The sequence below is a fragment of the Heloderma suspectum genome, chromosome 10, assembly GCF_057233095.1.
Source record: "Heloderma suspectum isolate Gila_16-S chromosome 10, 16-S_ref, whole genome shotgun sequence".
NCBI classification, from domain to species: domain Eukaryota; kingdom Metazoa; phylum Chordata; class Lepidosauria; order Squamata; family Helodermatidae; genus Heloderma; species Heloderma suspectum.
This window is the reverse complement of record NC_139467.1, coordinates 28,714,228-28,737,373: the sequence shown is the minus strand read 5'-3', so window position 1 is coordinate 28,737,373 and position 23,146 is coordinate 28,714,228. Positions and strand designations below refer to the sequence as shown.

Sequence of the window (23,146 nt, the reverse complement as noted above, 5' to 3'; positions counted from 1 at the left end):
TCTGGCTATTGGGTGGTACAGAAATGTAAGAAATGAAATGAAATGAAAGATGAAAGCATGGAGGAAGCGGGCCTGCTGAGGATCTCCTGCCCAAGGGCTCTCTGGAACTCGAAGCCAACAGGATGTGGAAGGGCGCAGCAGTGACATGGCACAAGGCGGGAAGTGCTAGAACTGCAACGAGAGGGGGCCACCAGTGGAGGCTGGTGGCTCTGACGTTGGTGGGGCAGTGAATCCCCTCCGGGTTTCGGTCAGAACTCTAAAGGAGCTATCCAAGGTGACATCAGAGCCACCAGCCTCCACTGGGGCCCACCAAATGTTAGACCAGAGACACATGTTTTATTTTGCTGAGAGCTGTGTCCAGAATGAGACTGGGAGTGGTTCCCCTGGAAAACCGCTGCCCCCTCCCCTCTGCTCACCACCCACGGTCCCCCTCCCCCTAACCTCAGTTCTATTCATCGGGTTGCTAAGAGGATCTACAACCTGGCGCCCTCCACAGGTTTTGGCCAACAACTCCCATCACCCATGACCATTGGCCATGCTGGCTGGGGCTGATGGCAGTTCGAGTCCAAAACATCTAGAGGGCACCAGGCTGGGGAAGGCTGGTCTATGATCACCTTGGCCCAGTCTGGCTTTGGCTAGCCTGTGTTTTGGCTAAGTGGGGCCTCTTCAACTCATCCCTCCCTTTTGAACTTCAGGCTCCGAGATATATGTGTAAAGGCATGCAAATAACCGTGCGCCTCTGTCTTAATTCTTGGAAAGGGGCTCTGTCCGCCTGTGAGATGGCAGGCTCACGGCCCAGCCATGCTCAGCTCTCAGCGGCTCAATCCAAGAAGGGGCAGGGTGTTCAAAGCCACCCCGGTTGCCCTTGACCTCACCTCTTCTCCGGCCTGCCGACATGGATCCGCTTTCCTGGGCAGAGACCCACTGCTCAGCCAGCTCTGCCTACAACACTCCCCATGTCCCCCCTCCTCCCCTCAGACACATGCCAATGTCTGCCCAGCACGTGCCAATTTTAAGCTGGGTTGCCCTTAATTCTCCCTGCGATGGCGGCCGGGGGCAAACCGCTTATGGCAATGAATCATTCCGAAAGGGCTGGGGGGCTGGGAGATGCTGCACCTGTCTTTGCCGATGACCTTTGCTCCCTAGCTGTCAATTGCTGTGATGGCAAGTTGCCAAGGAGACCGACACGTCTCCTCCCCCTGCCCCACTGCCACAATCCCTCTTTTCCATCCCAGAGTACATATATGGCCTTGAAGGAGTAATTATCTATATTCACTCTGCTTGCCTTTGTTACAGAGCATGGCTTAGGGGGCAGGGTCTCTTCACTGGGGGAACAGAAACAAAACCTGGCCTCTTTAAAGTCTGTGTGTGTGTGTCCGTGTGTCTCTGTATATGTGTGTGTGTGTGTGTGTGCGTGCGTGCGTGTGTGTGTCTTTGTGCCTCTCTCTGTGTCTCTGTGTGTGTCTGTGTAAGTGGCCTCTCTCTCTCCCTCTCTCTGAGTGTGTGTGTCTGTCTGTGTGTCTGCGTGTGTGAGAGAGAGTCTCAGTATGTGTTTCTATGTCTGCGTCTGTATGTGTGTGTCTCTCTGTGTGAGTGTGCCTGTATGTGTGTCTCTTTGTGTGTGTGTCTATGAGTGTGTGTATGTCTCTGCATGTGTGTGCATCTGTGTGTCTTGGTATGTGTGTCTCTGTGTGTGTCTGTGAGTGTGTGTGTGTGTCGGTGTCTGTGTCTCTGTGTGTCTCGGTAGGTGTGTCTCTTTGTATGTGTGTGTATGTGTGTGTCTGCAAGTGTGTGTCTCTCTGCATCTGTGTGTGTGTCTCTGCGTGTCTGTATATGTGTTTCTGTGTGTGTGTGTGTGTGTGTGTGTGTATGTCTCTGCATCTGTGTATGTCTCTGAATAGGTGTGTGTCTCTCTCTGTGCATCTGCGTGCATGCGTCTCTGTGTCTCTGTCTGGCTGACAAGCCACATCAGCATCTCAGGTAAAGAAGACTTGTCAAAATCTCAAAACTTGGAACTGTGGATTGTCTTGGGTCCATTTTATTTGGGGGATTTCTAGATTGTAACACATGCTTTCCAAAACGGTTTGCAATCTAAGCCTCAAATGACAGCGTTGTAAAAAGGATTAAAAATTAAAAACAACAAAACATGTAAGCAACAAAAAAACAGCACAGCTGGAAAACTGCTTAAATCCCAAAGGCAGAGTTGGAGGAGAAACGTCTTTGCCTGACTCTCAAAAGATGGCAGAGGTGGGAGACTAGCAAATTTCTAGAAGGAGAGCATTCCAAACATAAGACTGCAGGAAGAGTCCTGCTGAATCAGACCAAAGGTCCATCTAGGCCAGCACCCCCTTTCTCACGAAGGCCAGCCAGATGGCTTCTGGACGCCCTCAAAGCGGAGCATCAAGGCAGCTTTCCTCTGCTGCTGTTGCCCCTCAGCAACTGGTATTCAGATATAAATTGCCTCATACAGGCATCATGGCTAATAGCTACTGACAGCCCTTTCTCTCTATGGGGTTTCGAATTTGTCAAAGCCCCCTTTAAAAGTCATCTAAACTACTGGCCATCACACCAGCTTGTAACAGCGAATTCTATAAATCAATTAGTTGCTGTACGAAGAAGTCCTTTATTTTGCTCAGTCCTGACTCTAGCACTTATCAGTTTCAATGGATGAATTCCAGGGACACCACCAAACCTTCTGGTGTTCTGGGGCCGCTACAGAAAAGGCCCTGCTTCTTGCAGAACCTAACCTAGGATCTGCACACAATGGTTAGAGAGTGAAACAGATGGCTTCGGAAAGTGGTGGAATTTCCTTAGTTAGAGGTATTTCAGTGGGGCTTTATTTGCATGACCTCAGTTCCAAAAGAGGTTCAGATAGGAAGAAGATCTGCCATGAGATAGTCAGGACACAAACCATTTAGGGCTGGGTAGGCAACCTGGTGCCCTCCAGATGTTTTGGATTATAATTCCCATAATCCCCAACCATTAGCCATGCCAGCTGGGGCTTATGATAACTGTAGTTCAAAACATGAGGAGGGCATCAGGTTGGGAAAGGCAGTTTAACTAGGGTATGGAAAGAAAATAGAGGTGTGGACTCATTTTGGAACAACTGAAATATCTGGAGGGCACCAGGGCTTTGCATTATTTTTTCCAAGTGCAAGGAACAACCCTTTAAAAGGAGACATATCTGAAAACCCTGAACGTAAGCAATGACACCTTTCTGACAGTGTTTTGATGGAAACGGAATAATTGGACTGCAACCCCAAACCTCTGAGACCTAATGAGGTCCTACAAGAAAAGGTTGAAGGAGTTGTTTAGCCTGGAAAAGAGACAATTAACAGGTGATATGATAACCACCTTTAGAATATTTGGAGGGCTGTCACATGATTGATACTAGAGCAAAATTGTTTTCTGTTGCTCCAGAGGGCAGGACCCAAACCAATGGGTTCAAGTTACAAGAAAGTGGATTTCGACTAACCAGTAGGAAGAGCTTCCAGATGGTTCGATAGTGGCATAGATGGCCTCGGAAAGTGGTGGAATTTCCTTCGCTAGAGGTATTTAGCAGAGGCTGTACGGCCACATAGCAGAAGTGCTGTAGTAGCAGATCTCCTGCCTTGGCAGGGAGTTGGACTAGATGACCTCTGACACCCCTTCCAACTCTATGATTCTAAAATCAGGACAAATGTGGAAGATTTGGGTTAAAGGGATCCAAGAAGAGTTTGGCATATGGAAAAAGGATTGCATGGTAGTTTCATCACCACTGGACATGCAACTCAGATTCACATTGATGGTGTCACCCCAGAACTGCCAAGAGTTGAACTGGAAGAGGCACGGCATATTTGACTTGCGAGATGGGCAGGCGGTGAAAAAGAACCATCTCTCTACGCCTGGTCTCCTTTTGGTTCAAAGGTTTGCCAGAATGTGTGTGTGTGTGTGTGTGTGTGTGCATTTCAAGGTGGATTACTGAAATAAAACAGAAGGAGAGGAGACGAAAAGGTTGCAGGGGGAGAGAAGAGGGCATACAATTGTGGATGGGGGGCTTACTTTCCCCCCTTTTCTTTGAATTGTTTTAAAGCTGCCAACTTTGGTAACACAGCAGCACTAGCAGCAGAGTTTTGGTAGCAGCTCCTGTCCATTTTTGTCCTTCCCAGAGTGCCTCCGAAGAGGATGCTACGGTGTCTACAAATGGGGTAGTGAACTGAGGGCATCCGTTTCAGCCCATCCCATCCTCACAGATGGCAAGTTTTAATGTGAGGCATGATTTGCTGATATAAGGCATTCCAATTAGCAGCCCCCTTGGTCTGTAAGGTGGCACAGAGGTGCAAAAGAGGACTGTACCACCTTAGCAAGCGAACATTTGCATTGGCAGGTCAGTGTAAGACAATGATAGTGCTTTGGAGGAAGAGGTGGTGGCTTTGGCATGTATCGAGAAATGGTCGGCAAGGGGGAACGTTTCACAGCTATGAATATTCTGGAGTCTCAACCAACTTCGTTTCCCATACACTTTTAAGTCGATGTTCACAACTATAAGGGCTGGAAACTTGCAGGCAAGATAGACAGAAAGCTGGATTTTGCAAGCAAGGTCTTGTCTGGCATTATTCTGTGCTTCTGCAGGATTGTGGCATACACAAAGCCCCCAATTATAAACAAATGGATGCATCTGGGGATACTCTTCATGGCTGCAGAACAACCACTGACCTCTTTCTCTGAGGATTATGAGTGAAACTGTCCCTTTTGATTCTGGTTTCTCATTTTTCCAAACTTACATTCATTCTGACCGAGCTCCACATCAGGCTACATGCTTTTTGTTTGTTTGTTTTAAAAATCCGCACAGAAATTCATATGCATTTTCATGCACATGTCCTGATTTATGAATTATTGTGCACACTTTTTTAACATACACATTTTCACCAGCTATTTTCTCCAGCAAAAAACATTTTTGTACATAATTTCCAAAAATATATGCGTGTTTATGCACACTCTTCCCTAGTGTGCACATTTTGTTGTGTGTGCTTTCCCCTAATGAACACATTTTTGTACACATTTTTTGAGTGGAGAACTCTTATCACAATTTGGAAAAAGGGCAAACTTCGGTGCACAGAGGCATCCCAGTTCGATTATTGGTTTGGGAGTGCAAATTAGGTAAATTCGTATAGAAATTCGGACTGAACTAATTTAACCTGCCCTCTCTAGTTATGGGGAACAGCGACTAATAACCAGTTTTGTTAATTAGCACCAGGCTCAGGAATAACAACATAACTTCACCGGTGGAGCCGTAGCTCAGCTGTAGAGCACATGTTGCGCATACTGAATGTCTTGGGTTCAATTCTGAGTATCTCCAGTTAAGACATCTCAGGTAGTGGGACTGTCTAGGACCTTTACCTGAGACCTTGGAGAGCCGCTGCCAGTGTGGTGTAGTGGTTAGGGTGTTGGACTAAGACTTGGGAGGCCCTGGTTCTAGTCCCCACTCGGCCATGAAGTTCACTGGGTGAATTTGGGCCAGCCCCTGACCCTACCTCACGGGGTTGTTGTGAGGCTAAAATGGAGAGGAGAAGGACTATGTAAGCCACCTTGGGTTCCTTGCAAGAGGAAAAAAGGTGGTATATAAATGTAACAAATAAATAAATGAGATATGTCAAGGGTGCTGAACCTCTTTCAGCCAGAGGGCCAAATTCAATTTCAGAGAAATTCTCCGTCGCTGCATTCCAGTGGTGGGTGGGGCCAAGGGCAAGAAGGGTAGGGCCAAAATACCAGATCTGGCCCACAGGCCTGAGGTTCCGCACCTCTGTGCTAAACGGACCAATGGTATGATGGAGCTCCGTATGTTCAGATCCTGCCCTGCCTCAAAGTCCACATCTCTCCCATACCTGCTCATATTTTGCCTTGGATCTCAGGGCAGATTCCATCTGCTCCGTTCCAATGGTGTAGATGACCGACCGATACTGCATGCCAATGTCTTCATGTTGCTTCATGCCTGGGGAGAAAGCCAGATTAGATTACCAACATGACCGCCCCGCCCCCGCCACGCTGACAGCAACTGTTGAACCTGGGGGGCACAGTCCGCCCACCCGAATGGTGAGAAGTTCCAGGGGCATCTGTTTGCTTAGGATGTGACAGCCAAGCACAGCATAAGTTGAGGAAAACACATGTTCCTACAAGGCAGGAGCGTCCCCCCACAGCGCAAGTTGGGCAGCTCCCAACACTGCATCCCAGTCCCAGCTAGCTCCAGCAAGGAAACTCTCAGTTCTCTCTATGCCTCTTTCTCATCTCAAGATCAGGTAGCAGGTGATGGGAAACACCCGTATTCATCCATTCATTTATTACATTTCTATCCCGCCTTTTTCCTCCTTAAGGAACCCAAGGTGGCATACATAATCCTCCTCTGCATTTTATCCTCACAACAACCCTGTGAGGTATGTTGGGCTGAGAGTCCATGACTGGCCCAAAATCACCCAGTGAGCTTCATGGCTGAGTGGGGACTAGAACCCGGATCTCCCGACTCCCAGTCCAACACTCTAGCAGCTACACCACATTGGCTCTCTGAGACCTTCTGCTGCATCAGGCCCATAGTCCATTTCTAGCCCATTATTGAATAGGCAACACTGGGGCAGATGGACCAAGGGTCTAACTCTGCAGAAGGCAGCTTTGTATCTCCATGTAATTGTTTAGCACTCTGACCAAGAATAGATCCCTGAGCATCACTGGGGTGTCAAAGCTTCCCTTTGCTTGACAGCAGTAAGTCCTGAATGGTGGGATGGGAACCTGGGGACAGGACATCAGAGAAAGGACCCAAGGAAACAAAACCATGCAGAAACAGGCGATGTCCCCACTGGCTCTTCATCCTTTAAGGACTGTGCTCTTACCATAAGTTGTGTGTGTGTGTGTGTGTGTGTGTGTGTATCAATGGGGAAGATAATAATGAAGAGATTTTCCTCCCTGGGCAAACCCCTCACAGCAAGGAATGGCACACCTCACTCTCAATGGTCAAGTTGATATTTATTGATGGGAGCTAATGGTTAGGAGATGGTCTCCTGATGGCTGGGGGAAAACCTCTCTCCAGTTTGGAATGGGGTACCCAGCAGAGCTTGGAGGAGGTGACGCCCTCTCCAGGCAAATGCATGTGTGAGAAACTGGCAATCCTTTTTAACTAGAGACACTAGGAGTCAAACCTGGGACCTCCTGCCCGCAAAGCATGTGTTCTACCACTGTGCTATGGTTTTCTCCAGCTAACTGTCTACACCAAACCCTGGCCTGTCCAATGTGTACATACATACACTTTTCCCTGCTGCCTTCTTCCTCCCAGCTGTGAGCAAACGATTGCTATTCCTCTCATGGGATAGGCCATTAATCACCTAGGCACGACAAATCTTAACGTGTCCGCTGTGTGGCTTGTCAGCGCAGCCGTTCCTGTGTCTGTGTAATGTGAATATATTATAGGGCCTAGGTCTGGAACAGAGAGAATGGGGCAAGGGCAGAAACAAAACCCCTATAGGGTAGTGAAGCAAAGAAAGACACTGAAGAGGACAATGTCCCCAAGGGCAGGGTAACCTAGGAACCTAGGAAGCTGCCTTATACCGAGTCAGACCGTTGGTCCATCTAGTGCAGTATTGTCAGCACTGACTGGCAGCTGTGGCTCTCCAGGGTTTTGGGCAGGATTATTTCCAGCTCTACCTGGAGATGCTGGGGATTGAACCTGGGCTACTGTTGAGCTACAGCTCCTCCTGCAGGAGAATCTTCTCCCAGAAGAATCTGTGGTGCAGTGGGCCAGGGATGCATCAGCCCACAGTCCAATAAGGAGGCAGGGGGAGACAAGATAGAGGTCAGTAAAACTATGCATGGTACGGAGACAGACAAAGATGTTTTTTCCCCTCTCCCATAAATACTCGAATTCAGGTCATCCAATGGAACTGACTGAAAGTACTTCTTCACACAACCCGTCACTCATTTTTGGAGTTCACAGATGGCTTTTAAAAGGAGATTAGACCAATTTCATTATGTTTCCATATTTATATCCCACTTTTACTTTCTGGGGAAAGTGCAAAGTATCTCAACAAGCTCTGAAACAAAGAACAAAAGATTTGGTTCACACAACACAATAGCCACACTCCAGGTTGAGTATGGGTCGAGTGTGGATTGTCACTGAAACATGGTTTGTGGTTGAAACATGGCTTGAGGTGTAGTCTGAACTCAGCTGCAATAACAAACCATGGTTTGTTAACCATGAACAATCCACAGCTCACAACCCAACAAACCATGGGTTCTATTCATGGGTTGTTTGTGGTTAACAAACCATGGTTTGTTAGCACAGGGCTGGATTCAGACAACTCAACAACCCATGGTTCAATGACAACCCATACTCAACCTTGAGTGTGGGTTGTCATGTTGTGTGAACCTAGTCATAGTCTCCAAAATTGCAGGACATGTAGTTCATGAACCTGCTAAATCCATCTTAAGAGTTCAATAATAAAATCACAGTGGGAGAAATCCAACATAAGTCCTACTTAGAGTAGACACATTAAAATGAATGGGACTTAAGTTAGTGAAGTCCCATTCATTTCAATGGGTCTAGTCTAAGTAAGACTTACACTGGATTTTACTCAGTATTTCAACAACAATGAACTACCTAACAAAATACTAGCATAACAGCAAGGGACCCAGAACTATTTCTCTTCAACAACCAATATGAAATAACAATCATTCAAATCGAATAAAATACACAGCGCGGAAGTTATATTAAGCACCTACAACATGAGAAACATAGGAAGCTGCCTTATACTGAGTCAGACCCTGGGTCCATCTCGCCAAGTATTATCGACACTGACTGGCAGCAGCTCTCCAGGGTTTCAGCAAGGCAGCATTTTCCCTCCCTATGCAAGTGAATGGAGAAATCGCTCCATTCCCTTGCAGAGGGGAAAAATAGCCCTGAGGGCATCTCAGCACAGTGGCGCCCATGGGTACTGCATTGAGGACCCCAGCTATAAATGCTTCTGAGCTAGGTTTGGGCAACAACAGGATGCCCTGCATGTGCTTGTAGCTCTGGACTAAGGATCTAAGTGTGCCTCGCCCCAACACAACTGTTTCCCCAGGATGTACAGACACCACCAGGGGCTGTGGGCTTGCCATTCGCAAGGGCTGTTATCATTGTTTCCATGATTCAACAGCACAAACAAACCAGCCCATGCAGCCCTCTGCCCTCACAGCAAGGACTTATTTAGCTGCTTCTTAAAAGACCACTGATAGTTCTTGTACCTTTGTGGTTTGGAGGCACAGGGGGCATCTCTGCAAACCCAGAGCCTCGAACTCCCACCCTGTGCCTTTCAGGACTTCACGGATCATAAGAAGGACACACTCCTCACCAGGGATCACTGGATCCCTATCTGCACTCTTCCAGTGCCTGGAAAAGCTTCACCACTGCCAGCTGTGAGGAGCGTAGGTGACTTCGCAATCACCCTTCCTCTGCTGTGCCATTGACTTTGGCTTGATCAGGACATGGAAAGAAATGTTATCACTTGCTAATTGCTGCAGAACACATCACCGTTAAAGGCACAGCTACAGCGGGGAGGGGGGGAACAGTCGGTCAAAAAGTTGGCAACCCTCGCTGTTGGTCTAGTCTTCCCCACCCTGGCGGGCTCCGGATGTTTTGGACTACAGCTCAGCAGATGACAAGAACTGTAGTCCAAAAAAACCAGAGGACACCAGGTTGGGGGAGTCTGCTGGAGAGACTGATATCCATCCCAGTGCCCTCCAGATGTGGTGGGCCACAATCCTCATCATCCCCAGCCAGCAAGGGCATACTGGCTGGAGATGATGGGCATTGTAGTCCATCAACATCAAAAGAGCACCAGGTTGGAGAAAGCTGTCCTCTGCAATAGCCCCTTGATCAGGCCGGCTGAGAGGCGTGCAACACTGCAGTGCAGCCTAGGCAGCAGATAGTGTCTCCAGACTCCAAGGGAGCTGAAGGGGTTTGGAGAAATCCTTCCCTTCCTTTTATATTTAAATTGTAAGTCGGTAAGGGAAGGTGTACAAAATGAAGCAGGGCAAAAGCTAATAGAGTTTTGCCAAGAGAACACGCTGATCATAGCAAACACTCTTTTCCAACAGCACAAGAGACGACGCTACACATGGACATCACCAGATGGTCAATATCGAAATCAGATTGATTATGTCCTTTGCAGCCAAAGATGGAGAAGCTCTATACAGTCAGTAAAAACAAGACCTGGAGCTGACTATGGCTCAGATCATGAGCTGCTTCTTGCAAAATTTTGGCTTAAATTGAAGAACGTAGGGAAAACCACTAAACCATTCAGGTATGACCTCAATCATATCCCTTATGAATATACAGTGGAGGTGAGGAATAGATTTAGGGGATTAGACCTGATAGACAGAGTGCCTGAGGAACTATGGACGGAGGTCCGTAACATTGTTCAGGAGGCAGCAACTAAATCCATCCCAAAGAAAAAGAAATGCAAGAAAGCAAAGTGGCTGTCTGATGAGGCTTTACAAGTAGCTGAGGAAAGAAGGGAAGCGAAAAGCAAGGGAGAAAGGGGAAGATATATCCAACTGAATGCAGAGTTCCAGAGAACAGCAAGGAGAGACAAGAAGGCCTTCTTAAATGAACAATGCAAAGAAATCGAAGAAAACAATAGAATGGGAAAGACTAGAGATCTTTTCAAGAAAATTGGAGATCTCAAGGGAACGTTTTGTGCAAAGACTGGCATGATAAAGGACAAAGAAGGCAGGGACCTAACAGAACCAGATGAGATTAAGAAGAGGTGGCAAGAATACACAGAAGAACTCTACAGGAAAGATCTGAATGTCCCTGATAGCCATGATAGTGCGCTCACTGAACTTGAGCCGGACATCCTCGAGAGTGAAGTCAAGTGGGCCTTAGGAAGCATTAGTAACAACAAAGCTAGTGGAGATGACAGTATTCCAGCTGAGCCATTTAAGATCCTAAAAGATGATGCTGTTAAAGTGCTGCACTCCATATGCCAACAAATTTGGAACACTCAACAATGGCCGCAAGACTGGAAAAGGTCAGTTTACATTCCAATTCCAAAGAAGGGCAATGCCAAAGAGTGTTCAAACTACCGCACAATTGCGCTCATTTCACATGCCAGCAAGGTGATGCTCAAAATCCTACAAGCTAGGCTTCAGCAGTATGCGAACCGAGAACTACCGAGAACCGAGTACAAGCTGGGTTTCGAAGAGGCAGAGGAACTAGAGATCAAATCGCCAACATTCGCTGGATCATGGAGAAAGCAAGAGAATTCCAGAAAAATGTCTATTTCTGCTTCATTGACTATGCTAAAGCCTTTGATTGTGTGGATCACAACAAACTGTGGCAAATTCTTAAAGTGATGGGAGTACCAGACCACCTTACCTGTCTCCTGAGAAACCTGTACAAGGGTCAAGAAGCAAAAGTAAGAACCAGACATGGAACAACTGAGTGGTTCAAAATTGGGAAAGGAGTACGACAAGGCTGCATATTGTCACCCTGCTTATTTAACTTATATGCAGAGTACATCATGAGAAATGCCGGGTTGGATGAATCAGAGGTCGGAATTAAGATTGCTGGGAGAATTATCAACAACCTCAGATACGCAGACGATACCACCCTAATGGCAGAAAGCGAAGAGGATCTAAAGAGCCTCTTGTTGAGGGTGAAAGAGGAGAGTGCAAAAGCTGGTTTGAAACTCAACATTAAGAAAACTAAGATCATGGCATCTGGCCCTATAACTTCCTGGCATATAGAAGGGGAAGAAATGGAAGCAGTGACAGATTTTACTTTCTTGGGCTCCAAGATCACCGCAGACGGTGACTGTAGCCATGAAATTAAAAGACGCTTGCTCCTTGGGAGGAAAGCTATGGCAAACCTAGACAGCATAGTAAGAAGCAGAGACATCACCTTGCCGACAAAGGTCCGCCTAATCAAAGCTATGGTTTTCCCACTAGTAATGTATGGCTGTGAGAGCTGGACTATAAGGAAGGCTGAAGAATTGATGCTTTCGAACTGTGGTGCTGGAGAAGACTCTTACGAGTCCCCTGGACTGCAAGAAGGTCAGATCAGTCCATCCTAAAGGAAATCAACCCTGAGTGCTCATTGGAAGGACAGATACTGAAGCTGCAGCTCAACTATTTTGGCCACCTAATGCAAAGAGAAAACTCTCTGGAAAAGACCCTGATGCTGGGAAAGACTGAAGGCAAAAGGAGAAGGGGACGGCAGAGGATGAGATGGCTAGATAGCATCACCGATGCAATGAATATGAACTTGAGCACGCTCCGGGAGAGAGCGCAGGACAGGAAGGCCTGGCGTGCTATGGTCCATGGGGTCACGAAGAGTCGGACACGACTGAACGACTGAACAACAACAACAAGGGAAGGATCTACAGAATGGAGAGGCCAATGGTAGGTGGGTCCTATATGGTAAATATGCCCCAGATTGCTAATGCAGGAGTGGTATCCCCAATTTCCTCCCCCACTGGGTTACACTGAATCTCCATTCGGGATACAACCAGTGGAAGCTGGTGGCTCTGATGTCAGTGAGGTGCTAAATCCACTCCAGGTTTCAGTCCAAAGCCTGCAGGAGCTGTCCAAGGTGCTGCAGCAACTTGGATAGCTCCGTTAAGAGTTCTGACTGAAACCCATAGAGGATTCACCACCCCACTGACATTGGAGCCACCAGCCTCCACTGGATATAATGGACAATTATGGAGTGGGGAGAAAGTACCCTCCCCAAATCTACAAGCTCTGTCAGTGGCTCAGCCCAAGCCCAGTGCTTTCCTCCCCCAATGCCCCCTCCCCCTAAGATGTCATCCCACACAGACACACGTTACTCATTAAAACGCAAACACGCAATTACCAGCCCGGAGGAGTGCCCTGCCAGTGACACACAGAGAATGCTAATCTCCTCATTAAAATTACACTTCATTACCCCCCCCCAAAAGCACTCAGCCTTCCCCAGGCCTCCGACCCTCCCCCTGCTGTCGCTCAGCGCTGACGTGAGGCGGGTTTCAAGTAGGCCTTTCACCCTCACCTCCTGGTTATTAAAAAAAGAAAAAGAGGGGGGAAAGACTGAAATCCCCATTGCCCTCTTCTTTGCAACTGATCTCCTCCTGCCTTAGCAGAGGTCCCCTGATGTACGCACTGTTACTTGGGCCTGCTCTCCGGCAGGGTGCTAGAAGCCATTTAAGGAGACAGAAAGCTGAATGCAGAGGCCGGTTTACAAAGTCGGTGCATAAATGCAGTCACTCCTTAGAGACGGGATTAACAAAATTGCCCTGGGTTACAAGCCTCACGCATCCTCTGCACAGGCTTTAAACAATTTATTATTACATTCATATTTATTTATTTTATTTATGACATTTCTATACCAACCAATAGCTGAAGCTCTCTGGGTAGTTCACAACAATTATCCTGTCCTTTTTTCCTCTTGCAAGGAACCCAAGGTGGCTTACATGGTCCTCCTTCTTCCATTGTTATCCTCACAACAACCTTGTGAGGTAAGTTAGGCTGAAAGTCAATGACTGGCCCAAGGTCACCCAGTGAGCTTCATGGCCAAGTGGGGACTAGAGCCCAGATCTCCCAAGTCCCAGGCCAACATTTTAGCCACTACACCACACTGGCTTACCCAGATAAATGATGATATGCTGTTCCCTACATCTGCCCAGCATTTCCTGAGAATTCAGCACAGGAATGTAGAGATCATCTTATTTATTCCTTATATTTATAGCCCAATTCAAGGTGGCGTACCGTGCAAAGTTCCCATCCAGGCAGAGCCCAGTCCCATCCAGTCACCCATCCAAGCACAGCCCAGTTTCAAACCTGTTTAGCTTCCACAAGGTTGCTGCGTCAGGTACCTTTATGCTACAAAGAGCCAAGCAGCTAGGAACACAAGAAGTGACCTTATACCAGGTCAGACTATTTGTCCATCTAAGTGCAGGATTGCCTACTCTGTCTGTTTGGGGATCTCCACAGTCTCTTGTCAGAGCTCTTTCCCATCACTTGCTACCTGTTCCTTTTAACTGGAGTTGCCAGGGATTGAACCACAGAGCTTGAACATGTAAAGCATAAGCTCTGCTGCTGAGCTACGGTCTCTCCCCTTAAGCTGGTGGTAGGCTTCCAGTTGGGTTCTGGGGCAATTTGAAAGCACTATGATGCTATGCAGTAGGGGTGTGGAACCTCAAGCCCAGGGACCAAATCCAACCCACCTGGGGTTCCAATCTGACCCTCCAGGGGTTCCAAATGGCAATGCCCCCTTACTCTGGCCCCACCCACCCTGACTGTTTGTGGTGGTTTCCCAGCTTTTGCACTCCCCCCTCCCCATTCTGGAAGTTGGAAAGGCCTCTCCTAAGGCGTAGTTACTGACAGTTAGAGCTTTAAGCTCAAATGCACTGTTGTTTTTACCCTGCCTCTTTTGCCTTTAGCCCCGCCCACCACTGGAATGTGGCCCCCGAGAGCTTACCCAAAATTGAATTTGGCCCTCAGGCTGAAAGAGGTTCAACACCCCTACTGTATAGTATAAAAGTATAGAATTAATGATGGCAAAACCTGCACTCTTACAGTCTTCTCCAGCAATGGGCAACCTTTTTTCCATTAAGGGCTGCATGGCCTTGGAGGTAATCTCTCGGGGGGTGCATGCAGGTACTGGGTGGGGCCAGAGCTCTTCCCCACCTCTCTCTCTCTAGAATCTCAAGAGAGGGGGAGGGAGAGAAATAGTCACCGTAAGCACTCATTGAGAGGAGGGGAGATCCAAAAATATTTGAAATAAATAAGAAAACAAACAGTGTGGAGTGGTGATGATGAGAGGAAAAAGAAGAGTTATGCCTTATTCTCAGGCTATGCCTTATTCAGCAAAACCTCTTGTTCTGTGTCTATTGGATGCCACAATGTCTCTTTAATAAGAGTTTGTCAAAGTTGGCTAATTGCTAGAGGTGTAACATAGCTAATGCTTCTTTCAGTCATATGTTTTGGAAATGCCCAATAGTTGCGTCTTTTGGAGAGGAGATTATTATATGGATAAACTTTGCATTGGAACACTCTTTAATATTTATTGATATACATGTCCTTTTAAATTATCTACCTGTTTCCTAGAAGTTAACACATGGTCAATGCAAATGGATTCTCTGCGCCCTTTTGACAGCTAAAAGACTGATATTACAACATTAGAAGGACAGACGCTCAACTCCTATAATGCAATGGATTGAGGACATGATGGCGACTTTAACATTTGAACAGGTGGTATGTAGACGCCACTTGCGAAGGGATACTTATATGGATGTTTGGTCTGCTTTTGTTGAAGTTTATGAAGAATTCTTAGAAAGCTGTATTTTTGTGTGTATGTGTACTTATAACATTTCACATGCATGCACTGGGTAGCTACATTTTTTTTCCTCTTTATTATTTTGTTGAAATTTCACAATAAAAAAAATGATTCTTTAAAAAAGAGAGTGAGGTCGTAGAATCTACATAAACAGACACATGAGGAAAAAGAAGTAAGAATGGGAGGTAAGGAAACTGGGCAGATGCGTAACATAGATAAGAACAAACCTACTACTAAATTATGCTTCTTCTCCTTCACTGGGCTGCTCCTGCAAGTAACCATTGACAAGTGAGATTCTCATAGATCTAGCCCCACTTTCCCCAACCTGGTGCTCTCCAGATGTCCAGCATGCCGATGGGGAGGATGGGAGTTATAGTCCAAGATATCTGGAGGGCACCAGGTTGGGGAAGCCTGGTCTAACCTAATCTCCCTCATTCCCCCTTCCTCTGATGCTAGGAACCTTACCTTGGGTTGGATCATGGTTCTCCCAGAAAAGTTTCAGAAGGTCCTCATAGCTGATCTTCTGTGGGTCAAACACAACTCGGACAACTTCAGCATGTGCCGTCATCCCTGGGAATTGCAATGGAGAAAGCAGAGGGAAAGAAAAGGGAAGGTCACTTGATGGGCCAGGGGTTTCCCTTACTGCCTTGGAATGCATGCAGGGGAAGGCAACAAAGATGGTGAGGAGGTTGGAGATCAAATCCTATGAGGAAACGTTGAAGGAGTTGAGTATGTTTCGCCTGGAGGAGAGAAATTTTCCTCCAGCTGGGTCTGAACTTATCATAGTTCAAAACCTCACATGGAATGGAGAGGAAGGAATCAACCCTCTTTGGTCGATTCCATATGCTCATAAACCCAGCCCATATGATGGGGTGCAAACACCCTTTTGGTTTAACTTCAGCCATGTTGACTGAAGAGTTGGAAGCATGCGAAGGTGCATGTGGGAGTATCATTTCCAGGGCTAATCACCTCCACATTCTGGGCCACCCAAGTTCTGAACTTTGAAAAACACCCACCTACTGTGTAACCCAGGCATAGGGGACCACTGGCCTGCAGGCCAAATAGAGCCCACCGGGTTTCCCCACCCAGTCTACAGCTTGTCCTGGCAGGGAAAAGATCTTATTTCTAATCAGCTGCTGATTAGAGATCAGAGCTTTCCCCTGCTGAGCATTGGAAAAGGCTCCCTGCTTACTTCTTACAGTCCTGTGGTGCTTACTTCTGAAGCTTGCCCTGCTTACTTCTGAGTAGACATGCTGCTCATGATCATGCTTCCTTCTGAGCCAGTCAGTCCCACTGATCTGAAACTAATGGGAGTTCTTCTATCTAAGGCAGGGGAAGGCAACATGGTGCCTATGGACACCACAGTGCTCGGGACACCTTTCTTGGTGCCCAGCAAGGTGCCCTACCCCTCCTAGTCTTTTTTAATTAACCCACTTTCTTACTGGCCGCTGGGATTGCTATGAAATAGACTTCGTTTGGTGCTGAAAACTGTGGGTTCAAAGGAGATGTTTAGCGGGTTGGGGTTCAGATCCCCACCTCTGCCTTGCACTGTGGGGCAGCTTGCTTGTCTTTTTCCACACCTCCCACAGCAGCCATTTTGTGGTGGTGCCCAGGACACTTTCTCAAATTGCCAAATGTGTCCATGGCCCCAAATCGTTGCCTCCCTGTGATCTAAGGCACCACAGTCAGGGTTGGGCTGAACACGTTCTATTTGGACCCATCTGTAAAATGGACTTAATATTAGCAACATATCAGTCATGGGGTTCTTAGGAGGGTGAGCTTAGCTGCAACCACAGAACTCTTTGCATTGTACAGATTCTCGATAAACTGACTGTAAAACGCCTGAGCAGAAACTGCATCTTCTTAGCGCACCCAAGATTTTACTTCCACCGTGGATCAGTCCTGAAGCCACCGCGGCAAGCGGCACTACAAGAGTTAATCGTATTTGAAGCATCTCCACTGAATTACTGGCTGACTCCTATCTAAAGCAGGGAAGGGAGGGAGCCACGCTTTCCACGACCGCATCCCCCGATGGAGCTGGCGATCCTTCTCAAAGAGACATTTCCCTGGAGCAGTTTCTCGTTAGGTTTTGTTCAAGCAAACCTGCCACCCCTCACATGGCAATTAGGAGGAAAAAAGGGGCCATGGGAGGGTGATGTTCCAACCCGATGAACGGAGCAAGCCTGTTGTGCCTGCTGTGAGGTGCCCTACATACAGGCGGATGAGGAGGGGCAGCTGGGAGAGCACCGGGGCTGGAGGCTGTTCCACCCAGGACACATTCAGGAGGGGAGCGGCGGCAGATGGGGAGAGCAAATTTTCGCTCCCGCCCATCTCTCCTGCTCAAGGGCTGCAAGGTGAGCCAAGGGGACAGCAGGCCGATCCCACAGAAGCCAAGCTCCTAAAGCAAATGCATGCAACGAGTCACTCCCTCCCCCCGCAAAAAACCCTCTACCGGCCAGGCTCTAGGAGGAAAAAAAATCACGCACTCCTGCGGCAGAGAGAGATTCGCAGCTGCAGCCTCAAAACAGGCCTGCTTGTCTCGGCTGGAGCAGGCTGGCTTCCATGGCTGTGTGCCTCTGCCCTCTGCTGCGGCCGAGGAGGAACTGCACGCTTGGGTGTCAGAGGCCCTGTGCTGCTTAACGAAGTAGTGAGCCGAGAGCAGGAGGGATGCAGAGGGGTCGGCAGGCAGGGCATGGGGTAGGTTTGGCCATGCTTAGCCAACCCATCCTGCCTGGGTACATTCGTCGGCCTTATTGCAAAACTACCCCTAAAGCAAAGGGTGAATTAGAAGGTCCTTAAACATATCATCGGGGGGGGGGGGGGCAACACCAGGGGTGTTGCTAAGCATTTAAACAATTTGGAGGGCCAGACCCACAGGACACAAATCTGCATACAATGTGCATACCTTGATTTATATCTATATATGCAAACATAGAAATAATTGCTAGGATTTATTTACATTTCACAGAAGGCAACACCAGCCAATTAGTTTCTCATCCAAATCATCTCAAAACAAAAATTAAATGCTTCAGTTCATGTGCACCCTTGCCCAACATCATCCCAAACCGATGGAAAAAACATTTCCAAGCTTAATTGCTGTGCAGGGAGAGGTTTGCAGAGGGATTGTGGGTGGTGGGTTGCAGCTTCAATATCGCCCACTGCATGGCCATTAAGCTCAGAAAAAAACCCTTCCATTGGGACCACTGGATGCTCAGGGCTCTGGGGAATAGATTCAGGGCTGTGGCCCCATGGATCCAGGCCTAGCAACACCCTTGCTGCCAGGTATTCTTGGGTAGCTGGTGATCACTTTCCCCTTACCATTTTTGCAGTGACAAAAGAACGGTACTGACTCCTGGCTTTTAGGGGTGGATCACCTCCTTGACACTGTGACCTCACTGTCCATTTGCTTTCCCTCTCTCCCTGAGACCAAGTCTATCCATAAAGAGAGGGCAGGGCAAGCGAAGTCTGCTTGTCTTTCTCCTTGCTCTTGTCACTGCTTGTGTACTTGAAGAGGGCAGGTGACTTGATAGCAACAGTGAGGAGGACCAGGTAAGGGATGTCTAGGTGGGTCAGCAGTGGGCCCCTGTTGGGGTGTGGGCCTCAGCCAGTGCCTGGTGATGCCAACCCTGCTTGGGGCTCTGTTGCCGTTCAGTTTGTGCAAAGGCTGTATTTGTAATAAAGAAGATAGTGAGAGCAAGGAGAGCTCTGCGAATCAAGAGTAGGCACCCTGCTGGGGTGTGGGCCTCAGCAGGAGTCTGACAAAGCCAAGTTCTGGGGCTGGCCCTAACCGTCTGCATGGGTGGCGAGGGATAAATCCCTTGCATAGCCCTTAAGGATGACTAGGAAACACCATGGGTTGTCCACATCTCATGGTTTTCCACAAGGCATTAATTCCACAAAGCACTGATTTCCCACTCACTCCCCCCCCCCGAGAATCAACCTTTTGGGTTCCAACAAAGCAGCTGGACAAAAGACTTGGAACCTTGCATGGTGTGGAGAAGGTGGATGAGGAGACATAGTTCTCTTAGAAACATGGAGTCATAGAATCATAGGGTTGGAAGGGGCCTATAAGAACATCAAGTCCAACCCCCTCCTCAGTGCAGGAAGTCTGAATCCCAGGCAGTCTCCCATCCAAGTACTAACCAGGGCTGACCCTGCTTAGCTTCCGAGATCAGGTGAGATCAGGCGCTCGGATTCCATGTTTCTTTCTCCCTCTCCCATAATACTAGAACCCGGGGTCATCCCATGAAGCTGACTGGTGGGAAATCCAGGGCAGATAAAAGGAAGGACTTTTTCTCTCAGCGCAGAGTTAAACTATGGAATTCACTACCACAGGATGTAGTGATGGCCACTGATTTGGATAGCTTTACAAGGGGGTCGGACAAATTCCTGAAGGAGAAGGATATCAATGGCGACTAGTCCCAATGGCTCTGTGCTACCTCCAGGATCAGAGGCAGTATGCCTATGTACACCAGTTCCTGAGGAACATGGGCGGGAGGGTGCTATTGGCACATGTCCTGCTTGTGGGTTTCTGATGGGCAGCTGGTTGGCCACTGTGTGAACAGAATGCTGGACTAGATGGACCCTTGGTCTGATCCAGCGTGGCTCTCCTTATGTTCTTATGAAACCAAGGCTGGGGATTTTAATAGCTGTTTCAGCATTCCTAGTGATTGCCTTGGGCATCCGCAAATGCCAAAGGACCTTCCCAAACGGATCTCCCATCATCCTTTCACCTCAAGCTGCCACAGAACGAGAAGGCAGCAGAGCAGAACCCTGCAGAGCAGCCCTCCCCACCCCACCCCAATCACCAAAGCCCCATCTCGTTTAGAAAAGCAAAAGGCAAAGGCAACGTCCGTGTCTCTCTCTCTCTCTCTCTCTCTGATGTGGTGCCTCACAGCCCAGATTGGGAAGGGTTAAGCTCAGAGATGGGTTATAATTAGATGCATCTCTGCTGCAGTTTTAGCCCAGTGCAGTATGTAACAGGGGCTGGGGGAGAGGGAGAGGGAGAGAGAGAGAGAGAAGTCTGTGGCTTTCTGTTATTTGCAGCCAACCAAGCATCGGAGGGGGAGGACAGAGATTTTGGGGAAGGCTGTGTGGCAGAGCCAAGAAAAAGGGCTGCTGCTCCAGAAATCCGAGTGCAGCCATTCCGTTTCTACAGAAAGAAAAAAATCTCAGTTTCCTTGGCAGGACGAGAGATGAGCAGGCGGAGGAGTTGGGAAAGGCAAATTCAGTGGAGGCTGGTGGCTCCGATGTCAGTGGGGCAGTGAATCCACTCCACGTTTCAGTCAGTACCAGTCAGAACTCTAAAGAAAGCTATTCAAGGTGCTCCTCATTGCAGCCACCTGCCTCCACTGAGGCCACCTTTAAGGGTGGAACCCTCTCGAGGTACGCAATAAAAATCACACAAAGTGGACAGCAAAAAAAGCAATAAGAATGTAATTCAGGGGGAAAATTTTTTCCCTAGCCTTCCTATCTCTACCCCTGTCTGGTACCACCACCCCAGTTGTTTTGGACTACAGCTCCCGCCATTCCCAAGCACTGATCATGCTGGGTGTGGGTGATGGGAGTTGAGGCTCTAAAACATCTGGAGGACCCCAGGTTAGAAGAGGCTGGTGCAGCGGAGGCTGGTGGCTCCGATGCCAGTGGGGCAGTGAATCTGCTCCAGGTTTCAGTCAGAGCCAGTCCGAACTCTAAAGGAGCTATCCAAGGCACACTAAGTTCTGAGTGGCTCTGACGGAAACCCGGAGTGGATTCACCGCCCCAATGACATCGGAGCCACCACCATCTACTAAGCAAATTCCTAATAGATTTGCCAGGAAGTGGGGCGGGGGGTGGGTGGCAGAAGGGCAGAGGTGTCACCCGCTCAGATAAGGACCGGACACCCCCTTCCCGGGCTGGAGTAACCCCTGTTGTTCAATGTGTTTGCATTAGATCTCATGGCATTGGAGGACTCTGTTAGGAATTTTGTGGTGAGGGAATGGTGGGAATATGAATGCGGAGTGCTTCATAGGTTTAAAGGACCACTGTGCCCCCGGCACCTTTCATGGCATCGACTGAGGTGCCCTATCCTCCAACTTTTTTTTAATTGACATGTTTGGGGTCACTTCAAAGCAAAGCGAGGGCCTTCTGTTGCTGCCATCTTTGTTTTCCATGAATGCCTCTCGGCCAGTGGAGGCTGGTGCCTCTCGTGTCAGTGGGGCAGTGAATCTGCTCCATCTTCTGCACCTTGGAGAGCTCCTTTAGCGTTCTGACTGGTTCCGACTTGTTCTGACTGAAGCCCAAAGTGGATTAGCCACCCCACTGACATCAGAGCCACCAGCCTTCCCTGCTCTTGGCTGCATGTGGGGGTCAGAGACGTTCTTAGGACAGGAAGATGACGGGCCACTGCGGGCCGAGGCTCTCCTCTGCGGCACACCTGGCCACCAAGGAAAAGACAGGAATAAAGAGGAAGGGACTTTGAACTGTGGGGTCAAAGGGGTTTAGTGTGCTGGGTCTCAGACCCCACTTCTGCCTTGTGCAGTCTTTTGTGCAGATCGCCTGTCTTTTACCTCCCATGTCAGCCATTTTGTAGTGGCACCCACAACAGTTTCTCAAATTGCATAATGTGCCTACAGGCCTAAAAAGGTTGCCTACCTCAGGTTTAAAGTGATCGAACTGTATCTAATATTAACACAATACAGTTACATGTAAAAAAAATATTTCAAAGAAGGACGTAGCTCTCATCAGTCATCCCAGTGTCTTTGTATTCATTGGCCAGCGCCGTCTGCCCCCAAATGTCACCATCCCATTCACAGGCTGTGAAGATGAAGGGTGGTCACTTGGGCAGTTTTCCGGGAGTGGTAGGAGGATGGAAAAGGGGACAACTTGCCACCAGTGACAACAGCGTCCCCTGGAGTCTTGGCAGCTGGCGGCTGCCTTTTTAATTTTTTCACTTTCCTGGATGTCCAGAGTGATGAAGCCAATCAGAGTGAGGCCAATGCTTCCTGCCCTGACTCTAGGGACTTCTGGGAAGAAGAAAAATTGGTGTCTGCCAACCACGGAGACCCAGGCACAATGTCGTGGCTGCCACAGCCAGGGACACAATGCATGTACTGTAACTGTAAATTCGGTCCCATTAAACCTCAGAATCTGCACCAAATGGGTCCGAAGCACCCCAGTGGGTAACCAGGCTAATCCCAACAGGTATACATCACCACAGAACATCACTACAGACCAGATTGTAACTTGAAACGATACTTATGGCTTCATTGCTGATTAACAGTAACAAGGTGGGTGTGGGGGAAGGAAGGGGTAGTTTCAGGGAACCTTCATTGCTGATTAACAGTAACAAGGTGGGTGTGGGGGAAGGAAGGGGTAGTTTCAGGGAACCTTGAACCCCTCCACTAAAATTCACTGAAAAAGTTCAAGAAAGAACTTTCATCTCAGCCTTACCCAGGATGCTGGAGGGCTGGAGCAAGTTTGTTCCTCAGTGAACAATTGGGTAGAATGCTGTGTGTACACTTTGTCTGATGTAGGCATGTCAGAGAAATCTGTTTGGGGATGGAGTTTGATGTGTTTTCCTAAGCTTGCCCCCCTGGATTTAGTTTTGGGTCCCACTGCAGTGCCCAACTTGATCCGCAGTGAGTCAGGCCAGTTCGTGGATTTTCCAGGTATTTTGCGCATTTTCTCCCCACAGGTCCCACAGTTCGTGCAAATTTCTGAGCAATTTGTGCAAATTTCTGAGCAATTTGCACAAATTCAGCTGTAATTTGCATAGACGGCTCAGAAATTTGTGCAAACGGCTCAGAAATTTGTGCAAACGGCTCAGAAATTTGCACAAATTACTTG

The 23,146-nt window shown here is 48.2% G+C and overlaps 1 protein-coding gene across 4 annotated transcripts in view; it reads right to left on the bottom strand.

Moving 5' to 3' along the window:
* Positions 1-23,146, bottom strand: part of LOC146338016 (mitochondrial peptide methionine sulfoxide reductase-like) — an 83,106-nt gene that overhangs the window by 19,120 nt on the left and 40,840 nt on the right. For all 4 annotated transcript variants that reach the window (XM_084815712.1, XM_084815713.1, XM_084815711.1 and 1 more), the window contains 2 exons: positions 15,785-15,889; positions 5,865-5,971 (listed from right to left, as the gene is read on the bottom strand). In XM_084815712.1, coding sequence (XP_084671838.1) covers positions 5,865-5,971; positions 15,785-15,889 — 212 coding nt within the window. The remainder of the gene's footprint in view (positions 1-5,864; positions 5,972-15,784; positions 15,890-23,146) is intronic.